General features: G+C 51.1%; 1 protein-coding gene across 2 annotated transcripts in view; it reads left to right on the top strand.

Moving 5' to 3' along the window:
• The first annotated feature begins 2,835 nt into the window (after positions 1 to 2,835).
• Positions 2,836 to 16,892, top strand: part of URI1 (URI1 prefoldin like chaperone) — a 54,478-nt gene continuing 40,421 nt past the window's right edge. Inside the window, exons 1-2 of one of the 2 annotated variants that reach the window (XM_077288716.1) lie at positions 2,836 to 3,029; positions 13,847 to 13,881. In XM_077288716.1, the coding sequence (XP_077144831.1) occupies positions 2,952 to 3,029; positions 13,847 to 13,881 (113 nt within the window). In that variant the 5' untranslated portion in view covers positions 2,836 to 2,951. The remainder of the gene's footprint in view (positions 3,030 to 13,846; positions 13,882 to 16,892) is intronic. The other variant, XM_077288717.1, reaches the window with a different exon arrangement.

The raw sequence follows: 16,892 nt of genomic DNA on the forward strand, positions 1-16,892 counted from the left end.
TGGTATTACATAAAGACGGACTCTTTGCGAAGATACGGTTCTTGGAACCTGCACTGGAGTCCTTGCTGCATACGGACTTGCAGCTTGAGAAGTTGCACTACCTCATAGAGACTTGGTCCCCTCTTAAAGGGGATGTTCACATCCTGCACTAATGAACAGTGTTGCCTTAAGATGGTTGAATGGCAATAATGTCCTGAAAAGAAAGTATTGATGATGTTGATCTGTGAAAGTTAAATGTAACCATATTAGTTGATTGTAAGAAATGTTTAATAATGTGTTAGAGAATGAGGACAGGAAGTGAACCCGTAGGGGTTAGTGGTGAGTCCTCTTAGGAGCCATATGGGGATGGCTCAGTGATCTCAAACTGAAAGAAAAACATGTTCTATACTGTGTATAGTAGTGGAAGGACAGTAGGCTCGGGCAGAAAGGAGAGGTCCTGTAACAGAAAGGAGAGGCAGTAGGTCTGGAGCGGTTAGGACAGGCGGTCCTGCAGACGTAAAGTAGGAGAATGTAGCACAGTTGCTTAAGCCTTATAATGTGTTATAAGAAGGTCTTTAGTGGATTCAGAGTGTACATCCTTAAAGGCAATGTTAAATTAATGTTTAAAGATTTTGCACTTAGTAGAATACCCGGTTGGGTAAGAAAAGTTATTTAAAAGTATTTAACTATGTTTGTAACGTTCAAGTGTCCTCACCTCCCATAAAGGGAAGCTCTGTTCAAATATGCTTATTGTTATTGCACTCACAAAAATTGTATGTCTTTTTGCTGACATGTATTGTTGTTTTCTTCCCAGTCCCGGAGTACTGGATTTAACTGGGGGGGAGTGCAGCGCCCCAGAGTCCTGGTCGTTGCAGTACTGTGGCTCCGCCGCTAATGGGGGCTATGGTACGTCTGATGGCACTGAAGGAGTTCATCTGACCAGGTATTACATACACCAATACATTTCACAGTCGGGCCTCCAGGGGGAGCTAAGGGTACTATTCACTAGGCCACTCCTCACATACTGGTAAAACTGGGGGTCAGGCAGGAAGTTAGAGAGAAAGCTGACTGGGTTGGAACCGGGCAACACCTTGTGGCAGAGGGTGTTGCAGGGGAAGATTCGGTAGGGTCCCTGTCAGGTTTGGGACCCTGACAGAGGCCTGGCAACGAGAGAGAACGTCAGGGGACCGTGCCTGCTCAGCATAGCGGCGGTGCCCTAAGAAAGGATCAGAAGCGAGATATATTGTGCTGAGTGAGAAATGAGATCAAAGCAAGAAGGAGAATACCAGTAGGAGTCGTGCTGTAAGATCGAGGCAACATCCTACTGAGGCGTAAACAACCGGCGGCCGGAACGCCGAGGAAGTATTTCTATATACAGCTTCAGGCAATACTTCAAACCAACGGCAGGACAGTCAGTCACAGGCGGGCTGTCTCACTTAAATCACCTACGCAGACATAGGGGGCAACCTGTGGAGAGGGGCAACTCTAGGGTCCCGGAAGAGCTCCGAGCCCACCCGTCATACGGGTGCGTCCCAACCATAACACCTGGGAGGGACGGAAGATTAGCAGAAGATCATCTAATCGAGTTGTGAGGGAACACGAGAAACAGACACAACAGTTGTGGGGACTATCCCGTAAGCACAGCAGGGGAGGACCACAACACATAGCGCTAGCAGGAAGGCACAGATTTCCACCTGCAAAGGGAACTCTGGAGGTGCCATTGGACCGGCCGGACTTGCGCAGCCTGGTGAACCGTATTCCGGACTGAGGACCCAGAGACCTTCAGTAAAGAGGTAAAGAGACTGCAACCTGGTGTCCTCGTTATTTACTGCACCGCACCACCACCACTATCCACATCTATTACTGTACGCCCCTCAGCAGGGTCACGGAACCGGGTCTAGCCACCGTGACAACCCCAGAGCAGAGACTCAGAGGCCCGGTACCGGGTACCCCTCGGCCCTGCGGCAGTGGGGGCGCTACACATGCGCTTTACGGTTCTCACGGTGAGGCACATGCTCTTTACGGTTCTCACGGAGAGGCACATGCGCTTTACGGTTCTCACGGAGAGGCACATGCGCTTTACGGTTCTCACGGAGAAGGCACATGCTCTGTACGGTTCTCACGGAGAGGCACATGCGCTTTACGGTTCTCGCGGAGAGGCACATGCGCTTTACGGTTCTCACGGAGAGGCACATGCGCTTTACGGTTCTCACGGAGAGGCACATGCACTTTACGGTTCTCACGGAGAGGCACATGCGCATTAGTTTTCACGGAGAGGCATATGCGCTTTACGGTTCTTACTGGGGGTTAATAGCGTTGTATATCGGGGCTTGTTTTTAGCGGTTTGGGCTGCAGTTTTTATTTTCACCGTTTTGGGGTCTCTACGACTTTCTCATGTCTTTTCCTTCAAGTTTTTTGCAGGAGAAATTACCAGAAATCAGCACTTCTGTCATGTTACTATATTTTTTACTCTCAGTGTTCATCAGATGGGATTAAGAGATTAATAACAAATGTAAGATTTTTTTCATTTTTTAAAATCTGTTATTAGTTTCAGCCCACGCGTGGCGGACACGGGGTGTGAGATGGCGAGTTATAGGCCAAAACACATACGATTAAATGGTTCTATGTGAACCAGGATTCCGGCTGCAGAGTGATCGATGTGCTGCAGTCGCTGGATAATATTTTATACATTTTTTAATGAGTTGCCCATAGCAACCAGTAATTTTGTAGCTTTTATTTAGTTGCTATGGGCAACAGCTGCTGCAGCACTTCCTGTAGCTGAGAATCCTGGAAGTCACATGACAGCTGTACAGTGCGAGGAATCACGTGGTGCGATTGGTGTTGCCATGGCGATGCTGACACACCTTCTTCCGAGTGAGACTTCGGGCCTTCTCCGAGATCGTGACGTCAGCTGTCGCTCTCCACAGACCAATGAGAGGAGAAGGGGCGTGGTCATTGTTCCGGAGCGTAGCATGGACGGGCTGAAGGATGGGGGGCGGCAGCGGCTCAGCACCCGGGAGGTGACCCGACTGCAGGCGGAGCAGAGCGAGGTAACCACGCGAGAGAGGGGGGTGACGTCAGCAGGTGCGGGGGCGAGTAACGGGGGCAAAGCCTGGAAACGGCCTCTCCGTGCGTCACATGTCACGTGCTCTGCCTCCTGCAAACACATGTCACCCCAATATCCTGCAGCGGCCACATATCCCCGTCACCCCAATATCCTGCAGAGGTCACATATCCCCGTCACCCCAATATCCCGCAGAGGTCACATATCCCCGTCACCCCAATATCCTGCAGAGGTCACATATCCCGTCACCCCAATATCCTGCAGCGTCCACATATCCCCGTCACCCCAATATCCTGCAGAGGTCACATATCCCCGTCACCCCAATATCCTGCAGAGGTCACATATCCCCGTCACCCCAATATCCTGCAGCGGCCACATATCCCCGTCACCCCAATATCCCGCAGAGGTCACATATCCCCGTCACCCCAATATCCCGCAGAGGTCACATATCCCGTCACCCCAATATCCTGCAGAGGCCACATATCCCCGTCACCCCAATATCCTGCAGCGGCCACATATCCCCGTCACCCCAATATCCTGCAGAGGCCACATATCCCCGTCACCCCAATATCCTGCAGCGGCCACATATCCCCGTCACCCCAATATCCCGCAGAGGTCACATATCCCCGTCACCCCAATATCCTGCAGAGGTCACATATCCCGTCACCCCAATATCCCGCAGAGGTCACATATCCCGTCACCCCAATATCCTACAGAGGTCACATATCCCGTCACCCCAATATCCTGCAGAGGTCACATATCCCGTCACCCCAATATCCCGCAGAGGTCACATATCCCCGTCACCCCAATATCCCGCAGAGGTCACATATCCCCGTCACCCCAATATCCTGCAGAGGTCACATATCCCCGTCACCCCAATATCCTGCAGAGGTCACATATCCCGTCACCCCAATATCCTGCAGAGGTCACATATCCCGTCACCCCAATATCCTGCAGCGGCCACATATCCCGTCACCCCAATATCCTGCAGAGGTCACATATCCCCGTCACCCCAATATCCTGCAGCGGCCACATATCCCGTCACCCCAATATCCTGCAGAGGTCACATATCCCCGTCACCCCAATATCCTGCAGCGGCCACATATCCCGTCACCCCAATATCCTGCAGAGGCCACATATCCCCGTCACCCCAATATCCCGCAGAGGTCACATATCCCCGTCACCCCAATATCCTGCAGAGGTCACATATCCCGTCACCCCAATATCCTGCAGCGTCCACATATCCCCGTCACCCCAATATCCTGCAGAGGTCACATATCCCCGTCACCCCAATATCCTGCAGAGGTCACATATCCCCGTCACCCCAATATCCTGCAGCGGCCACATATCCCGTCACCCCAATATCCTGCAGAGGTCACATATCCCCGTCACCCCAATATCCTGCAGCGGCCACATATCCCGTCACCCCAATATCCTGCAGAGGTCACATATCCCCGTCACCCCAATATCCTGCAGCGGCCACATATCCCGTCACCCCAATATCCTGCAGAGGCCACATATCCCCGTCACCCCAATATCCCGCAGAGGCCACATATCCCCGTCACCCCAATATCCTGCAGAGGTCACATATCCCCGTCACCCCAATATCCCGCAGAGGTCACATATCCCCGTCACCCCAATATCCCGCAGAGGTCACATATCCCCGTCACCCCAATATCCTGCAGAGGTCACATATCCCCGTCACCCCAATATCCTGCAGAGGTCACATATCCCCGTCACCCCAATATCCTGCAGAGGTCACATATCCCCGTCACCCCAATATCCTGCAGAGGTCACATATCCCGTCACCCCAATATCCTGCAGCGTCCACATATCCCCGTCACCCCAATATCCCGCAGAGGTCACATATCCCCGTCACCCCAATATCCCGCAGAGGTCACATATCCCCGTCACCCCAATATCCTGCAGCGGCCACATATCCCGTCACCCCAATATCCCGCAGAGGTCACATATCCCGTCACCCCAATATCCTGCAGAGGTCACATATCCCCGTCACCCCAATATCCTGCAGAGGTCACATATCCCCGTCACCCCAATATCCCGCAGAGGTCACATATCCCCGTCACCCCAATATCCCGCAGAGGTCACATATCCCCGTCACCCCAATATCCCGCAGAGGTCACATATCCCCGTCACCCCAATATCCCGCAGAGGTCACATATCCCCGTCACCCCAATATCCCGCAGAGGTCACATATCCCCGTCACCCCAATATCCCGCAGAGGTCACATATCCCGTCACCCCAATATCCCGCAGAGGTCACATATCCCCGTCACCCCAATATCCCGCAGAGGTCACATATCCCCGTCACCCCAATATCCCGCAGAGGTCACATATCCCCGTCACCCCAATATCCCGCAGAGGTCACATATCCCCGTCACCCCAATATCCCGCAGAGGTCACATATCCCGTCACCCCAATATCCCGCAGAGGTCACATATCCCGTCACCCCAATATCCCGCAGAGGTCACATATCCCCGTCACCCCAATATCCCGCAGAGGTCACATATCCCCGTCACCCCAATATCCCGCAGAGGTCACATATCCCCGTCACCCCAATATCCCGCAGAGGTCACATATCCCCGTCACCCCAATATCCCGCAGAGGCCACATATCCCCGTCACCCCAATATCCCGCAGAGGTCACATATCCCCGTCACCCCAATATCCCGCAGAGGTCACATATCCCCGTCACCCCAATATCCCGCAGAGGTCACATATCCCCGTCACCCCAATATCCCGCAGAGGTCACATATCCCCGTCACCCCAATATCCCGCAGAGGTCACATATCCCCGTCACCCCAATATCCCGCAGAGGTCACATATCCCCGTCACCCCAATATCCCGCAGAGGCCACATATCCCCGTCACCCCAATATCCCGCAGAGGTCACATATCCCCGTCACCCCAATATCCCGCAGAGGTCACATATCCCCGTCACCCCAATATCCCGCAGAGGTCACATATCCCCGTCACCCCAATATCCCGCAGAGGTCACATATCCCCGTCACCCCAATATCCTGCAGAGGCCACATATCCCCGTCACCCCAATATCCTGCAGAGGTCACATATCCCGTCACCCCAATATCCCGCAGAGGTCACATATCCCCGTCACCCCAATATCCCGCAGAGGTCACATATCCCCGTCACCCCAATATCCCGCAGAGGTCACATATCCCCGTCACCCCAATATCCCGCAGAGGTCACATATCCCCGTCACCCCAATATCCTGCAGAGGCCACATATCCCCGTCACCCCAATATCCTGCAGAGGTCACATATCCCCGTCACCCCAATATCCTGCAGAGGTCACATATCCCGTCACCCCAATATCCTGCAGAGGTCACATATCCCCGTCACCCCAATATCCCGCAGAGGTCACATATCCCCGTCACCCCAATATCCCGCAGAGGTCACATATCCCCGTCACCCCAATATCCCGCAGAGGTCACATATCCCCGTCACCCCAATATCCAGCAGAGGCCACATATCCCCGTCACCCCAATATCCTGCAGAGGTCACATATCCCCGTCACCCCAATATCCTGCAGAGGTCACATATCCCCGTCACCCCAATATCCCGCAGAGGTCACATATCCCCGTCACCCCAATATCCCGCAGAGGTCACATATCCCCGTCACCCCAATATCCTGCAGAGGTCACATATCCCAGTCACCCCAATATCCTGCAGAGGTCACATATCCCCGTCACCCCAATATGCTGCAGAGGTCACATATCCCCGTCACCCCAATATCCCGCAGAGGTCACATATCCCCGTCACCCCAATATGCTGCAGAGGTCACATATCCCCGTCACCCCAATATCCCCAGTGTGATGTCTCGCCTTGCTCCATTAGGACGTGTCACTCTTCTCTCATGACCTAATGTTTTGCTACAATGTGTCAGTGGAGGATGAAACAAACCCTCAGCTGTGAGCAGTGTCGGCTCTGAGCAGCTTTGGGATGTGACCATTTAGGTTTTCATTCAATGATGGCAAGCGGAGATCTTGGTGAGGAGTCGAAGCATAAAAGCCATGAGAAGCTTCCAGTTTGTACTGGGGTTGTTCCCATTCGTCTCCCTGGTGGCACTTCCTCGTCTGGGGGCTGATCTCACTGACAAGCGTCCGTGCCCCTATCAGGGCCTATGATAACACTTATTGTCACTCTGACACAGGGGCAGTAGGTGTTGTCATAGGGGCACGGTCTATTCTTACAGCTTCACAGCGTGCAGAGTGATCAGAGGGTATCAGGAGCGCGGAGATCGTAGCTGTCCCTGCCGGCCACACTTAAAGGGGCGGCAGTCTGCACTTTGTCTTTCCGTTCCTCTCCGCTTCAGGATCCACTTGCTGTCAGTGAATTTGGGATCCGCTTGCTGTCAGTGAATTTGGGATCCGCTTGCTGTCAGTGAATTTGGGATCCGCTTGCTGTCAGTGAATTTGGGATCCGCTTGCTGTCGGTGAATTTGGGATCCGCTTGCTGTCGGTGAATTTGGGATCCGCTTGCTGTCGGTGAATTTGGGATCCGCTTGCTGTCGGTGAATTTGGGGTCCGCTTGCTGTCGGTGAATTTGGGATCCTCTTGCTGTCGGTGAATTCGGGATCCGCTTGCTGTCGGTGCATTCGGGATCCGCTTGCTGTCGGTGCATTCGGGATCCGCTTGCTGTCGGTGCATTCGGGATCCGCTTGCTGTCGGTGCATTCGGGATCCGCTTGCTGTCGGTGCATTCGGGATCCGCTTGCTGTCGGTGCATTCGGGATCCGCTTGCTGTCGGTGCATTCGGGATCCGCTTGCTGTCGGTGCATTCGGGATCCGCTTGCTGTCGGTGCATTCGGGATCCGCTTGCTGTCGGTGCATTCGGGATCCGCTTGCTGTCGGTGCATTCGGGATCCGCTTGCTGTCGGTGCATTCGGGATCCGCTTGCTGTCGGTGCATTCGGGATCCGCTTGCTGTCGGTGCATTTGGGATCCGCTTGCTGTCGGCGCATTCGGGATCCGCTTGCTGTCGGCGCATTCGGGATCCGCTTGCTGTCGGTGAATGGGAACAGCGGATTCGGATTTAGCATTGGCCTCCTATACACCGATGCAGTGCAGGGATCGCCGCTTCCCTCTGGTGGCCATCCGCAGTAATACATCTTGCAGGTGACGGGAGATTTTTCACACTCAGACCCAGGGAACAGTTGATAATTGTGGCTTTAGTCGTCGGCTGCGAGGGCCGGGAAGATGAATGATCGCATTATAGACTGCCACGTTTTAAAGCCTCTTTTTGTTTTTCCGCCAGCTTTGTCCAACTTCATTCTCCGGGGCCGCTGACCTGCCAATGCTTCCTAATTCTTCTAATTAACAGGCAATCAATTATCTTTTGCCGCACTTATTGCTCTGGAGTAAGTTTCGTCCTGGAAAAAAAAAAATAGATGGACTCGTGGTATTTTCACTGCAACATCTATCCTCTGTGTTGTACTGTGGCTGATAACAGGGAGTAATAGACTGTAGAGTGTCCCTTTAATGCAGGGGCCCTCAACCTGTAGCACTGCAGCCGTTGTGGAACTACTGCTCCCAGCATTACTGTCTTTAGACTGGAGGGGCCACATATCCCATAGAATTGTTCGCAGGGGTCCAATATAATATAAGGGGCAACGGGCGTCCTCCTCCGGCAGTGACGAGCGGAGCCCCATCCTGCGCTTTATTTCTTCGCCTCTGGCTTTTAGAAGGAACATATGAACCGATGGCATTGGCCCTATCTGTCAAAAAATACGCTTCATTTGCATATTTGCTAATTAAAGTGGCTTCTTGGAAACATTAAGTAAAATATCTTCTGTAACCTTTATCACCGCAGTTAATGGATATAGTCGAGCAAATCTCATCGACGGCCCTTTAAATAATGTAAATGATTATGAATATGTAACTAGTTAATATGCAGCCGTGAAAGGATTATCATGTCGGGGTTAATGAATGCGCTGCTCTTAGAGGAAGCCAGACGGGCGCGAGCCGCGGCTTCTTCATGCCTGAGCCGACAGACGCTCATTACCGCCGTGTGCAATGTATGGACTTAATGTGGAACGCGGGCGAGAAACGCGAGGAAATTAGGCTCCGACCCGGCTCTACACGTCTGACGGGGCGGCCTGCACTCACTGTGATCTCACCCTGTGCACGTCTGGCCGAGAAGTCAGAGACGCCGGATTATTGAGGAATTCTCTATTTCGGCCATTTACCAATGACTTTTACTTGTATGGTCAAACATGACCGGGCCAACCCCCCACGGTCTCACTCACTCTCCTATCACTTTTCTTTCTTTTTGTTGCTTCTCTCTTCCAGTCCACCTGCAGTCTCTCACCTTCTACCTCCTGCCTGGCTCCAACCTCCTGCATATTCTCTCTCTTCTCCCTCAATCCCTCCCTCTGGCTCTCTTCTCCCGCAATCTCTCCTTCTTGCTCTCTTCTCCCTCAACCCCTCCCTCTGGCTCTCTTCTCCCTCAATCCCTCTCTCTGGCTCTCTTCTCCCTCAATCCCTCTCTCTGGCTCTCTTCTCCCTCAATCCCTCTCTCTGGCTCTCTTCTCCCTCAATCCCTCCCTCTGGCTCGCTACTCTCTCAATCTCTCCCTCTTGCTCTCTTCTCCCTCAATCTCTCCCTCTGGCTCTCTTCTCCCTCAACCCCTCCCTCTGGCTCTCTTCTCCCTCAATCTCTCCCTCTTGCTGTCTTCTCCCTCAATCCCTCTCTCTGGCTCTCTTCTCCCTCAATCCCTCTCTCTGGCTCTCTTCTCCCTCAATCCCTCTCTCTGGCTCTCTTCTCCCTCAATCCCTCTCTCTGGCTCTCTTCTTCCTCAATCCCTCTCTCTGGCTCTCTTCTCCCTCAATCCCTCTCTCTGGATCTCTTCTCCCTCAATCCCTCTCTCTGGATCTCTTCTCCCTCAATCCCTCTCTCTGGATCTCTTCTCCCTCAATCCCTCTCTCTGGATCTCTTCTCCCTCAATCCCTCTCTCTGGCTCTCTTCTCCCTCAATCCCTCTCTCTGGCTCTCTTCTCCCTCAATCCCTCTCTCTGGCTCTCTTCTCCCTCAATCCCTCTCTCTGGCTCTCTTCTCCCTCAACCCCTCCCTCTTGCTCTCTTCTCCCTCAATCTCTCCCTCTTGCTCTCTTCTCCCTCTATCCCTCCCTCTTGCTCTCTTCTCCCTCTATCCCTCCCTCTTGCTCTCTTCTCCCTCTATCCCTCCCTCTTGCTCTCTTCTCCCTCTATCCCTCCCTCTGGCTCTCTTCTCCCTCTATCCCTCCCTCTGGCTCTCTTCTCCCTCTATCCCTCCCTCTGGCTCTCTTCTCCCTCTATCCCTCCCTCTGGCTCTCTTCTCCCTCTATCCCTCCCTCTGGCTCTCTTCTCCCTCGATCCCTCTCTCTGGCTCTCTTCTCCCTCGATCCCTCCCTCTGGCTCTCTTCTCCCTCGATCCCTCCCTCTGGCTCTCTTCTCCCTCGATCCCTCCCTCTGGCTCACTTCTCCCTCGATCCCTCTCTCTTGCTCTCTTCTCCCTGAACCCCTCCCTCTGGTTCTCTTCTCCCTCAATCCCTCTCTCTGTCTCTCTTCTCCCTCTGGCTCTCTTCTCCCTCAATCAGTCCCTCTGGCTCTCTTCTCCTTCAACCCCTCTCTCTGGCTCTCTTCTCCCTCAACCGCTCTCTGGCTCTCTTCTCCCTCAACCCCTCTCTGGCTCTCTTCTCCCTCAATCCCTCCCTCTGGCTCTCCTCTCTCTCAAACCCTCCCTCTGGCTCTCTTCTCCTTCAATCCCTCCCTCTGGCTCTCCTCTCCCTTAACCTCTCTCTCTGGCTCTCCTCTCCCTCGATCCCTCCCTTTGGCTCTCTGCTCTCTTCTCTCTCTGGCTCTCTTCTCCCTCAGCCCCTCCCTCTGGCTCTCTTCTCCCTCAATTGCTCTCTTCTGACTAAACCCCTCTCTCTGGCTCTCTTCTCCCTCAATCAGTCCCTCTGGCTCTCTTCTCCCTCAACCCCTCTCTCTGGCTCTCTTCTCCCTCAACCCCTCTCTCTGGCTCTCTTCTCCCTCAACCCCTCTCTCTGGCTCTCTTCTCCCTCAACCCCTCTCTCTGGCTCTCTTCTCCCTCAAACCCTCCCTCTGGCTCTCTTCTCCTTCAATCCCTCCCTCTGGCTCTCTTCTCCTTCAATCCCTCCCTCTGGCTCTCTTCTCCTTCAATCCCTCCCTCTGGCTCTCTTCTCCTTCAATCCCTCCCTCTGGCTCTCTTCTCCTTCAATCCCTCCCTCTGGCTCTCCTCTCCCTCGATCCCTCTCTCTGGCTCCCTTCTCCCTCATCCTCTCTCTCTGGCTCTCTTCGCCCTCAACCCCTCTCTCTGGCTCTTTTCTCCTTCAATCCCTCCCTCTGGCTCTCCTCTCCACCAACCCCTCCCGTTGGCTCTCTGCTCTCTTCTCCCTCTGGCTCTCTTCTCCCTCTGGCTCTCTTCTCCCTCTGGCTCTCTTCTCCCTCTGGCTCTCTTCTCCCTCAATCCCTCCCACTGGCCCTCTTCTCCCTCTGGCTGTCCCTCAATCCCTCGCTCTCTTCTCTCTAACTATGGGGGTATCATCACCATCACTAATCCCTGACACTGGCCAACAGAGGAAGCAAGCATTGGACATGATGGATAGTAATCTGCCCGATCCTTTGTTTTCCTGGGAGATGACCTGCTGCCACTATGATAATTCTATTTCTCTCTTGCTGCCATGTACATATTGGAATAAGCAGCTGATCAATACGTGGCAGGACGCACTGATCTCTGCCGGCCGCCATGGTGTGATGGATGAATACGCGGCCGCGCACACCGGTGACCACCCGCTGCCTCCAAGGTTGTATTACCATATCCCCTCATCAGAGCGGAGTGCGCCATATTTCACCACAGGGAAACTTCTAATCAGCCTGATAGAGAGTGACGCCCTATCGCCCCCTCCCGCCGCCACCTCGCATTATTCGGGGATGCGGGAAAGTGTTTGTTTAGCTGTGGAAGCGTTGTGTACCTTCTCGGTTGTGCCGGCAGATGTTGCGCCAGCCGCCCATAAATCTCAGCTCTGCGACGTGAAATGGGCACCGGAGCATCGTTCTGCGCTGGAGGAAAATGGCAGCTTCAAAGATCAATGCAGATTTATGGCGCGAGTGGGGCACGGCACGCCGCTGTCACATATGGATCATTCCCCTGAAGAACGGCGGCTCCCCTCCCCCACCCTGCAAAGGAGAAACTGCAGAAGTTCTGATCTGTTCAGACTTCACTAAAAGGCAAAAATATCAGAGCCAAAAACTTTGTTGGGGGTAAGGGGCGGCAGGGAGTGGCGGGACCAGAGGCCGGGACCTCCTGCACTAAGCGTGGGTGGGGCAATACTGTTACCAGCCCTTCTGTGATGTGGGACGTGTCCATAGAAGTGTATGGCTCCACCTCCGCTCATCAGTAGGTGCCACCAAAGCCCTGGTGGGTCGGAAGGACTCAATAATGCAGCTATTAAGGGGGTGCAAAGATCACATCGGTTCTTGTAACCTTTGGAGTCAGACGTCCCACTCACCATCCATCCCGCAGCCTTTTCTCCCCGGCGGCGGATATTCCGTTCATTTGTTTGGAAGTGTTTATCCGCGATCTCCTCTATAAAGATGTAATTAGGCCGTATGTCACTCTTAATAGTTCTGTGCCGCTCCGTATTTATAGGATCCCTTTATTTTATATTTTAATAACCGACTTAACCTTTTATGATATTTTACTTCTCCCGATTTTATTTACAAGATCATTAAAAAATCTATTATTATTATTCCGGTTACGTCAGAGGCTGCGCTATTTTTACCATCAAAACAAATTTCACCCCGGTGGAACCTGACGGACCCCACTGTTAAGTCTGTAGGGGGCTGTCGAGCGCCGCTGGTGTCCGTCCTTAACGGAGATCTCGATGAACCAGAATAAAATGCGACATATTTACTTTATAATTTATGACAGGTTCCGGTGTAAAATAGTGGTAATTTTATCACCTTGCAAAAGGCCACACCGTCTCCTGATAAGTCCCACCCATGTGTACAAAAAAAGTGTTAGTACTAAAGTCAAAAAAACTTTGCGCATAGCAAATGTCCTCGAAATTTAGCATTCTTTCCCCTCTTAAAGGACTATTCCCATTTTTATAATTGCATATTATTGGATAGCCCTTGTCAAAACAAGCACTTTTGCAATTTACTGCTTGTTAAAATTGTCAGCCGTTTTTGAGTTAACACTTTTTTGTTAACGACTACACAGCAGCGGTGGTCGGTTTCCAAGGCAACAAAGAGTAAACGAAAGAAAATTGTTAATATCTCAAGAACGGCTGCAAATTTTAATAAGCAGTAAATTGCAAAAGTGCTAGTTTTTACAAGCTCTATCCAACAATATCCATCTAGGAAGATGTAAATAGCCACTTTAAGTTGGAAATTTAGTGCCCCCTTCCCCTCTTTGTGTACCATTCTTGTTTGTCAAGGATTTTCTTACAAATTTGCTGAGAAGGTTACCTTATACGTTACAAAGGGTGGAAATCTGCAGCATAAATTGATGCAGTGCAGACTTAAAGGGTGTATATAAATATTTATATATTTTTTTCATTATTATTCAACAGCTGCAATAACTTTAGTTTCCTCTATAATATTTATATTTTAAGAGAAGTAAATAAAATAATCTTGTTAATATGTTGCCTTTCTTTTCTCCTGGCGTTAGACTGCTGATGTATATTTACCTGCGCTGCCGCTGGGGAATCCATATCTCCGTTTTCTCCGGTCTATGCCTCTTATTTGTCTTCCTGTTGTGTTTCACAGGTGATCAGCGGCTGCCAGGAGAAAATCCAGCACTGGTAAGTGGAAAGCTGAAAGTGTCTGGGCCTTATATTTCTCTGGCTTGTGAATTTTTGTATTTTTTCTAAAGTGTTTCTCCACCTCTAATTATATATACAGTAGAGACCAAAAGTTTGGCCACACCTTCTCATTTAAAGATTTTTCTGTATTTTTATTACTATGAAAATTGTACATTCACACTGAAGGCATCAAAACTATGAATTAGCACATGTGGAATTATATACGTAACAAAAAAGTGTGAAACAACTGAAATTATGTCTTATATTCTAGGTTCTTCAAAGTAGCCACCTTTTGCTTTGATGACTGCTTTGTACACTCTTGGCATTCTCTTGATGAGCTTCAAGAGGTAGTCACCGGAAATGGTCTTCCAACAATCTTGAAGGAGTTCCCAGAGATGCTTAGCACTTGGTGGCCCTTTTGCCTTCACTCTGTGGTCCAGCTCACCCCAAACCATCTCGATTGGGTTCAGGTCTGGTGACTGTGGAGGCCAGGTCATCTGGGGTAGCACCCCATCACTCTCCGTCTTGGTCAAATAGCCCTTACACAGCCTGGAGGTGTGTTTGGGCTCATTGTCCTGTTGAAAAATAAATGATGGTCCAACTAAATGCAAACCAGATGGAATAGCATGCCACTGCAAGATGTTGTGGTAGCCATGCTGGTTCAGTATGCCTTCAATTTTGAATAAATCCCCAACAGTGTCACCAGGAAAGCACTCCCACACCATCACACCTCCTCCTCCATGCTTTACGGTGGGAACCAGGCATGTAGAGTCCACCCGTTCACCTTTTCTGCCTCGCCGAAAGACACAGTGGTTGGAACCAAAGATCTCAAATTTGGACTCATCAGACCAAAGCACAGATTTCCACTGGTTCCACTTATTCTCAGAAGCAGAGGTGACTCTTGGTCTTCCTTTCCTGGGGCGGTCCTCATGTGAGCCAGTTTCTTTGTAGCGCTTGATGGTTTTGCCACTGTACTTGGGGACACTTTCAAAGTTTTCTCAGTTTTTTGGACTGACTGACCTTCATTTCTTAAAGTAATAATGGCCACTCGTTTTTCTTTACTTAGCTGCTTTTTTCTTGCCATAATACAAATTCTAATAGTCTATTCAGTAGGACTATCAGCTGTGTATCCACCAGACTTCTGCACAACACAACTGATGGTCCCAACCCCATTTATGAGGCAAAAAATCCCATTTATTAAACCTGACAGGGCACACCTGTGACGTGAAAACCACTCCCGGTGACTACCTCTTGAAGCTCATCAAGAGAATGCCAAGAGTGTGCAAAGCAGTCATCAAAGTAAAAGGTGGCTACTTTGAAGAACCTAGAATATAAGACATATTTTCAGTTGTTTCACACTTTTTTGTTAAGTATATAATTCCACATGTGTTAATTCACAGTTTTGATGCCTTCAGTGTGAATTTACAATTTTCATAGTCGTGAAAATACAGAAAAATCTTTAAATGAGAAGGTGTGTCCAAACTTTTGGTCTGTACTGTGTGTGTGTGTGTGTGTGTATATATATATATATATATATATATATATATATATATATATATATATATATATATATATATATATATATATATATATATATATATATATAATATATGTTTATTTTATTATTATTATTTATTTATATAGCACCATTAATTCCATGGTGCTGTACATGAGAAAGGGGTTACATACAGGGTTATAGATATCGTTTACAGTAAACAGGTTTACAGTGACTGACTAGTACAGAGGGGAGAGGACCCTGTGCTTGTGGACTTACATTCTATGGGATATTGGGGAAGAGATATATATTATTATTATTATTATTTTTATTTATTTAATTTTTTTCCCCCTCCCCGATCTCGGCGACTTTTCTTTTGCACTCCGGTCACTGTGGTGGCTCTCCTGCAGGGGGCTGTGCAGCCGCCATTACTGCAGAACAAGAGGAGACTCCGGACCCCTGAGGAGCGATGGGATCAGGAGGGTGAAGATGCCGTTCGCTCCTCTTTATTTGGCTTTCTTTGTTTTTACAATTTGCACATCTTCCATTTTTCTCATGCGCAAACAAATCCTTAGATCCCGAGTCTAGCCAACGGTCCATGAGAAACTGAGGGCTGCAAATTCCTCTTTTTTTTTTTTTTTTTCTTTTTTTTCACTGACCCATTCACTGTAACAGGCGAGTGTAGCTCAGAGGGGGCCTGCCTGCGGGGAGCCTGTCCAGAGGGGTCTGGCTGGGGGAAGGGGCGGGGGTCTTTTTCATAGTGGTCCGGGCTGGTGAGGGAGGTCCTTATCCAGAGGGGGACTAACAGAGGAGGGGAACCTTGTCCCAAGTGTGACTGGCTGGATGGTAGTGCCTTGTCCAGAAGGACCCTGGCTGGTGAGGGAGGGCCTTATCCGGAGGGGTCCTTGTCTAAAGTGGGACTGGCTGGATGGTAGGGCCTTGTCCAGAAGGGGCCTGGCTTTGGAAGGTGGCCTTGTCCAAAGAGAGTCTGTCTAGGTTGGGGGCCAGGCTTTGGAGGGGGCACTTGTACAGAGGGGGACTGGCTTAGAAGGGCCCTGGCTGGTGGTGGGGGGGGGTTCTTGTCCAGATCGGTCCTGGCTGGTGAGGGGGGGGCCTTATCCATAGCAGCCCTGTCTGGTGAGGGGGGCCTTGTCCAGAGGGGGCGGGGCTGGGGATGGAGGCCTTGTCCAAAGGGGCCTGGGCTGGGGAAGGAAAGGGGCTTATCCAGAGGGCAGAGGGGTTTGGTTGGAGGGGTTGTTTAGGGTGCTGGGCTGTAGGAGCTTGTCCAGAGGGGTCTGGGCTGGGGGAGAGGGCCTTTTCCAAAGGGGCCTTGGCTGGGGAAGGAAAGGGGCTTATCCTCAGGGCAGAAGGGTTCGGTTGGAGGGTTTGTTTAGGGGGCTGGGGGAGCTTGTCCAGAGGGAAGAGGGGTTCGGCTGGAGGGGGTTGTTTAGGGGGCTGGGCTGGAGGAGCTTGTCCAGAGGGGTCGCTGGCTTTGTTCGGGGGATTCAGGTCCCCT

The sequence above is a fragment of the Ranitomeya variabilis genome, chromosome 2, assembly GCF_051348905.1.
Source record: "Ranitomeya variabilis isolate aRanVar5 chromosome 2, aRanVar5.hap1, whole genome shotgun sequence".
Classification (NCBI taxonomy): domain Eukaryota; kingdom Metazoa; phylum Chordata; class Amphibia; order Anura; family Dendrobatidae; genus Ranitomeya; species Ranitomeya variabilis.